General features: G+C 42.1%; 1 protein-coding gene across 2 annotated transcripts in view; it reads left to right on the plus strand.

The window, feature by feature from the left end:
• TFG (trafficking from ER to golgi regulator) overlaps window positions 1-7,654 on the plus strand; it is a 23,731-nt gene extending 16,077 nt beyond the window's left edge. Inside the window, exons 8-9 of one of the 2 annotated variants that reach the window (XM_049824558.1) lie at window positions 4,237-4,326; window positions 6,848-7,654. In XM_049824558.1, coding sequence (XP_049680515.1) covers window positions 4,237-4,326; window positions 6,848-7,215 — 458 coding nt within the window. In that variant the 3' untranslated portion in view covers window positions 7,216-7,654. Of the gene's footprint in view, window positions 1-4,236; window positions 4,327-6,844 lie in introns of both variants that reach the window. The other variant, XM_049824556.1, reaches the window with a different exon arrangement.

Here is a 7,654-nt window from a genome sequence, read left to right on the forward strand (position 1 = left end):
TTCCTCAGGTGCTGTTCAATATAGAAACAGCAGGTGGAGCAGTAGCTTTATTTAGAAGGGTAGGTGATGTAACACGAGGAGGATTTTCATGGTCCTGTTTTTCACTTGCATCCGTGCTCACTTTACTGTAAGGCAGATTTATAGATGCTGCACTTCAAAGCTATCTGAAGATCTTAGTTCGTATCATATGCTGTGTGATGTGTCAGGCTTTCACTCAGTAACAGTTTGTTGGCTTGACTACTATGAATTAAAAATGTTGTTTACCCATCATTTTTACCTAACAAAACAAAGTCATTATTGCATTGCTTCTTCATTATGTAGGGCTCTGTGCTAGTCGGGTTAAACCTTGTAACCATCTCATGCACTGCAGTTTCCCCGTGCAACCCCTGAGACCCTCAGCTGGCTCTCCTTTCAACCTTAAGGTCTTGACTCTGATATTCAGATTCCTTTGTACTATGCCCTTTTGCATGTTATTTGACTTATAAAAATAAACCTATTCAGAGGTTTGCTACGTTTGGGCATCATTTTCCTCTTGGTATTTTCTAAGAGCGCTGAGCCTTCAGACGTGCATAGTTCTGGATGAAAATGTCTGTGGAGCGACTTGCTGTGGTATTTCTACCTTCGTACGAAGTACAACATAAAGTTGTTTCTGTGTTGGTGTAGAAACAAGTTACAACCCTCTGCTGCTTTCTATAGTGACATACTGCTGAGACACATGTGAGAAGCATTATTGAGGGTGATCACAGTATCCACAGTCACTTGGAATGTCTTGCCTGAAGGGCATCAGTAACATTTTGAGCGAGCAGAGTATTTGAGCAACTTGTAGTTAGGCTTAATATTTAAGCAGACACAAATGCTGTTGGTTACAGTGGAGCTTACAAAACACTTGTTTTGCTGCTTAGCGCTTCCCCCCCCCCCCCCCCCCCCCCCGCTTGCTTCCCTAAGAATTATTCAAGTGATATAAAGAGAGAGCAAGAGGCATCTTTGTAGCTTAAAGATAAAACTGTTTGGCATTTGTGTGTGGAAGTAACTTTTGGAAAAGTGCTTCAGGTTCTTCTGTCAGCAGCCAGAAAACTTAATATTTGAAAAATATACTCTCAGCTATGGAATTTGCATTTTATGAATTTAGTCTTTTTGCTTTACTTTTACTTTAATACAATAAGGTATGAGGTTTTAAGTGTTGATGTTAAACTAGAACTGAAGCAGAAAAGTGAAACACTTGAGAGCATTAGCAGCACTAGGCTGGAATCCTGAATGGCTGCTAACACCAGGGAAGGGAAAAAGTACTTGTTTCAGCAAAACTCACCTTACTTGGGAAAGAAGTTGTCTAGGCTTATGTATCAGAGTAGATGTAATGATATTTCAAAACTTGGGTCAAGGAAAGTATAGTGTTTTGGAGTTTGTTTTTTTTTTTTAAAAAAACCCAAACCACTGAACTGTACTACACCTTTGCCCAAGTCTTCTTTTTTTGTGTGTAAAAGTACAACAGTACTAATAATGAAGGTTTTGGTCTGTAGTTTATGCAGTTTTTATTATTGCCACTGAAATATGTTAAGTATAGATTATATTTTCTTCACCCTATGGATAAAATAGGATGGTTCAGCTCTTAGGAAGAGCTTAGAAGTCATTATTGCACTTTGTTCATCAGAAATACTAGTGGGAGTGCTTATGCTGTGTATTGTACGCATATGGTAAATAGCAGTCTCTTACCAAAGCTGGGTAATCCATGTGTGATTATCAGCCTTGGAGTTTTTTTCATAAAGTAAGTTGCTTTTATCCAAAGTGTTCAGAGACTTTCCTTTGAGACATGGAGTAGCTTTCCATACTTCACTGTTTGATAGCACCTTGGTCCAGTGGTAATTTGGGGACCTGTGCTGTCTTGTCCTGTCTTGCTGTCCCTTGTGCAGCCAAGATGAGAACCAGTGCAGGGCCATGGCCCAGCCAGAACTTTGGATACGTTTTGATGGTTAGGTTTTCAACAGGATTGGCTCACACAAAAGGCACTGCGGGTGCAGAGCATGTTCTTGTTAGAAACTAGTTTTAAAACTAGTTTTAAAATATTAGTTACTTAACAAAAAAACCCCACCCCAAGTTGTGCTTCTTCCTCACCTTCCCAGTATTTTGAGGATTTAAGTAAAATGGTGATGCTGATCACACATCAATCATACTGGTATATCAGGGATTATTTTTAATGGCACTCTTTGCCAATAAATGATGTTATGATGATTATAATTGATTATCAGTTGTGTTATTTATGAATACCAAGTCACCTAACTGCACTATGTGCAGATGCTAATGAATGGCTTGCCTCCCCGATGAAGTTTTAAGCATTCTCTAGTTTGAATTAAATCAATACAACAACGATGTTTCAGTACAGTGCTGTCTCTTGGGGCATGCCTGTGCTTTTCTACCACTGAATCTAGTCGCTGAACACAGATGAGAACCAAGTGTGGACACTTTTCTAGTCTTTGCTGAAATAGATGTAGAAGTTCATTCATGTAAGCACTTCATGATCTTCTAGGGAAAAGAATGTTGTATGAATATACCTATTCGGTCTTTTTTCTGAAACAAGTTAAAATGGCTGTTTCAGTGCACAGGAACAGTGGTAGATGCTGGCAGATCCTTGACTGCAATAAGCACTGCTAAGTACAAAACCAGACACTGATGCTGTAGCTCATCTTGTTTTCAGAGTAAAAATCCAGTGAGAGGGAAAAGTCTGTGTGTTTAAGGACCCATAGGATCTCTGACTGCATTCCTGGCTGTAAATTAAGACTGTTTTCTTGAACGGCACTGGAGCACCTCTCTGCTCCTCACTAATGCTTCAGCGCTGGTGAAGACAGCACGCCTTCTTGAAACACTCTGGAAAAACTCTAATGCCGTTTCTTTTCTATCCCTTTACCTGGGGTTTCCAGCAGGTGCCAGTGTGGTCTCTGTGTTAGCCTGTAGAGAATTATCCCGAGACAGGCAGCCTCTGCATCCTTCTTCCAGAACTTCCCTTTAACAACTGAGTTTAAGAAACAGAAAACATGTGTTCTGTGTTTCTGATTCTTAATTATCAAGTTAACAGGCTTAAATTCTCTTCAAGCCTTGTGTTTAGCACTCTCTTCATCCCACAGTGATTGCATACCAAATCATATTTTGAACAACTGCACCACTGTAAAATACTTGGAGAACCTTAGTGTGAATGTAAAATACCATTGCTTTCAGCTGCAAGTAACACAGAGAATAGAAGAAATAAGGAGTTCTTTTAAAGCAGTGTGCACAGGGGTCTGTGAGGACTTGGAGCAGAGCCGAGTTGCTTTTGTCTTGGTGCAGTTCAGAAGATACAGCTTACAGTACATTTACACAGTCTGCTGATCTTTGCGGAATGAATAATAGTACAATAACACTTTATAGTAGTAAAGTTTCCATGTCTGCTTCAGTTCAGCTAAGCTTTAGTTTTGGCAGATAATTGGTTTTGTTCTTCGACTGTGCCTGTTACTAAACTGAAAAACAGCAGAAGCATAAAGCCTAAACAGGGCACATAGGTTAAGTTGAAACAAATATTCTGCCTCTTCTTGCCAAGAAATTGGAAACAGTGCATTTAGGAAAAATTAGCATTGAATTGGAATATCCAAGCTTAAGAATGTATGGTTTTATTTTTGCTTTAGGGTGTGTACCCCCGGGGCCCCTAAGAAAACTTAGCTTACAGCAAGTCAGATACTAAGAGATGGATGACTTATCTGGAAAATGTGGTCAGAATAAATAATGTACCACTCTGCTTACAGTACTTTGATGCAGAAATGGTCTTAAAAACCTAACATAAACAGACAATCTGAGGATGTGTTTAACTTTTGAAGTACTTTAATTTACAGTGTAAGTTCTGGAGCAGTTATCAAGATGTTTAAAAATTCCTGCTCTGTTACCCACCAGAATAGCACTAATTAAGGTGCATGGCTTCTGGCCTCCTCTGAAAATGTGAAACAGTAAGCCTCACGTACCAAATTAGAACTGTTGATTCTGTGGGAGATAGATAAATATCATTTAGTCTTTAGAACGATATGGTTCAGAAGCTAAAATCTGTAGATTGATTTCAGTTGGTAATCAAATTTCACTGCATTCAGATTTTTTTAAAAAGTTTTTACACGTTGTGAGGGGGTGTTTCTGTGATTTTTGAACTGTTAGAGTGTTGTTCACTGTGTGCTTATAATAGAGCTAGGGTACTGGGCTTCAACTAAATATGTTTTTAATCCATAGGTCAGATGTATCAACAGTACCAACAGCCTGGTTATCCTGCTCAGCAGCCGCAGGCTCAGCCTCAGCAGCAGTACGGTATGCAGTACCCAGGTAAGCAGCGCTCTCAAACGTCGGTTTAGCTGTAGAACCTCCCCTTCAGTGCCTGACCCTGTGAGCTTCAGTTCCTGAACCTGGGGGGCTGGTCAGGGTGCTGAGCAGCCCGAGTGCCTGTGGTTCTGGTGGGAACTGGCACAATTCAAAAATTACAGTAAGAGAACACTGTAGCTGTCTATATTTTTAATATGTAGCTGGAGTTCTGGTATCTCAATTCTACTTGACTGTGACTAAAAGCAGACTTCATTATTAATCAGCAGAATGCCTTGTTAGAAAGGTAGGCACAATGAATCATTTGAAGTATGAGCTGTCTTCAGGATTAACTTTTGCAGTCTTGGGATTCTAGCAAGTAAGTGATTAAAACATCCCAATTTACCTTCCTTAAATATCTCTGGTATATAAAGATGGCCCCTATTTCTTGCATCTAGAATGATCTCCACGTACAAAATTTAGTGGCGTGAATGGTGACTAGAGTTGTCATTTAGGAAATTCTTAACTATTATAAATACTGTAACTTCAGAGAAACTTTCAAGTGATAGGCTTTTTTGGTTGTTGATTTTGCTGATACCTCAAGTAAAGGTGCCAGCCAACTTTTAGCAGAAGAACATTTTACTGCAGTAGTGGTTTATGTGCAGGCAAATATGAAAAGCTGGCTTTTGCATATACTCAAAATAAACTTGACTTCAAAACTTTCAGTTACTTACTTCAGAAGCAGCTGGCATTTAATAATGCATAGTATATGCTAGGAATCATAATCCAGTTTAGCACAGGGATGAACCTGTTACAGCAGATTTCATAACAAATTGCAAGTTGCTTAATACTTTTAGAAAATGCTACAAAGCATTTATCATTCCTTGTTTTAAACAATCTTCCTTAAACTAAACAGAAGACTCCCGTACAATTAAGTGACTCAGAATAGAGCCCATATGGCCTTTTTTTGGTGTGCAGTATATACAGTGGGAGTGCATCAGTTTTGATGTAGAGGAGAACACTTGGAGAGCTTATGAAGGAATTCTATGTTTGTCTTGGATAAGAACCCTAGAAAACTTGGAACTGAAGGTTGGTGCCTCAGCCCTTGTTCCTGTGCACTGTGCGAGAGCTGGTTGATTTGGGTCTCTAAATGGTATCCTGTTCTCTGCAGATGTCTCACCCCAACATTTGTAATTAGAAGACAGTGACAGACTTCCTGAAGTCTAATTTCAGAAGAAGTAACAAGCCTGTTGGAAGTAGAAGGGTCTATCTGACTTTCTTTAGGCTTACAAACTGAGGGTAGGGTGGGGAGGGAGGAGTTTCCATCTGCCTTCTAGTCATATCCTACCATCATCTATTCCATTATTTTACTGGAGAAGTTCCTGTGAAAGCTGTAGTACAATGTGAGTTCTGCATTCTAATCAACACCATCTTTAAGTAAGAATGAAACACCACCAGAACTGATCTGGGGCTCCTCTGTTTCTCGTAACTTATTTCGCTATTAACCTGATCTTTCAGAAACAGTCTTTTCTTTGAGGACCTAGTGACAGCAGCCTTTGAAGATCTTGACTCATGGGCTTTGTTTGTTTTGCTGTTGTTCCCATGAGTATTGGTCTCCTTTCAAACCCATGTCCTGGGTTTGAGCAGGATCCATTCCCACTCTTGTAGATCTACTAGGCAACAATGTGGCTATTTACTCATGGTAGTAAAAATGGACCCTTCAGAGGTTTTGTCTCATGAGTAAATTTTGATCCCAGTTTCAAGGTGAGTTTACTCCAGTGCATTCTTCAATCCTTACTCTTTCTGTTTAGGGCTGTGCACTTTTAATAATTTGTGTGTCTGGTGTTTAATGCTGACAGGATTCCAGTCACTGGAGAGGTTTCATTGCAAGTAGCTGCAGGTGTGTTTCATGATGGATAAAAGTAGCTATTTCTTCATAAAAGGACTTTGTGTCATTCTGAAGTTTTCAATAAGAGAAATTCCTTTTGGAAGCTGGTTTTATACAGAAAAATCAAGTCTGGGACATGTTTAAATGGAAGTTTTGTACTAAAGTATTCTGTCCTGCACAACTTTTTCATATTTAACCCTAAAGAACTGAAAACACCCATGATTTAACCAAAAGGTATGACTTATATTAAACCCTGGCACTGCTTTCGTGACAGTTTAGTTTTGAGTTTTTATTTGGGAGAAAGACTGCGTTTTGCCTCATGTGCCAGTGAAGACTTTTTATTTTTCATGTGACATGATGGTAAAATACTATTTGTCTGTTTTTAATTTCTCATCGGTCGCGGGACAACTGCTTTATACTAACTGTTTTCAGCGTTGCCGTGCTGCCACGGTAGCGCACCGAAACCCGGGCAGCGCGCTTGCGTGAAAGGCAGGTGAACTCGCAGTGCCTGCTCGGTTTGCCTTTTCTGTGCTTACTGCGTTGTTTCGTGTTTGCCGCTGTAAACAAACAAACCAACCACAAACGGTCTTTCTGCAAGCGCCCGCGGCTCTCGGCTCTCTCTCACACCCCGCCCTCCCTCGCTCTTTGCCTTTCCAGCAGGCTACCCTCAGCAGCAAACCCCCTCGCAGCAAGCCCAGCAGTTCCCGGCCTACAGCCAGCCGGCGGCCCCGGCGCCGGCAGCCGCCTTCCCGGGGCAGCCGCAGCAGCTGCCGGCGCAGCAGCCCCCGCAGTACCCGGGGGGCAGCTACCCCCCGCAGCCCTACACCACGCAGGCCTCCCAGCCCGCTCCCTACAGCGGCCCCCCCGGCTCCCAGGCAGCGCCGGGCACCTACCAGCCGCGGCCCGGCTTCACCCCCCCGCCCGGCAGCACCATGACCCCCCCGCCCAGCGGGCCCAACCCCTATGCCCGCAGCCGGCCTCCCTTCGGCGCCCAGGGCTACACCCAGCCTGGACCTGGCTACCGGTAAGGAGGGGCCGCCGGGCACCGGCACCGACACGGACACGGAGACACGGGCGACCGGCACACCTACGATTCCATCCCAACGGCCTCCGGGATTTTTAATTGAGGTTCCAGAACGGTAGCTGTTAATTAAATTCTTCTGGGGGGAGGGGAACGACCAAACGAGACGACTCTTTCCTGCTTTCGATTGTATACGCTTCCTAGTTTAATTTGGGGCTGGGTTGGTTTTGGGAAACACTACCTACATGTCTGTAAAGTGATTGACATTCTAGCTTGCCTTGTTGGAAGGATATGAAGATGCTAGTCGGCAGTTCAGCCCACTTATCAGGCTTGGTTTTACTAATACCATGATGTACTAAATTAGGTTCATGGTGGAGGTAAAACTAGATATGATGTATTATAAATTGTAATGCTCACATGGAAAACTAATAAAAACCCTGAATCTA

Source organism: Accipiter gentilis, chromosome 21 (assembly GCF_929443795.1).
Source record: "Accipiter gentilis chromosome 21, bAccGen1.1, whole genome shotgun sequence".
Lineage (NCBI taxonomy): Eukaryota > Metazoa > Chordata > Aves > Accipitriformes > Accipitridae > Astur > Astur gentilis.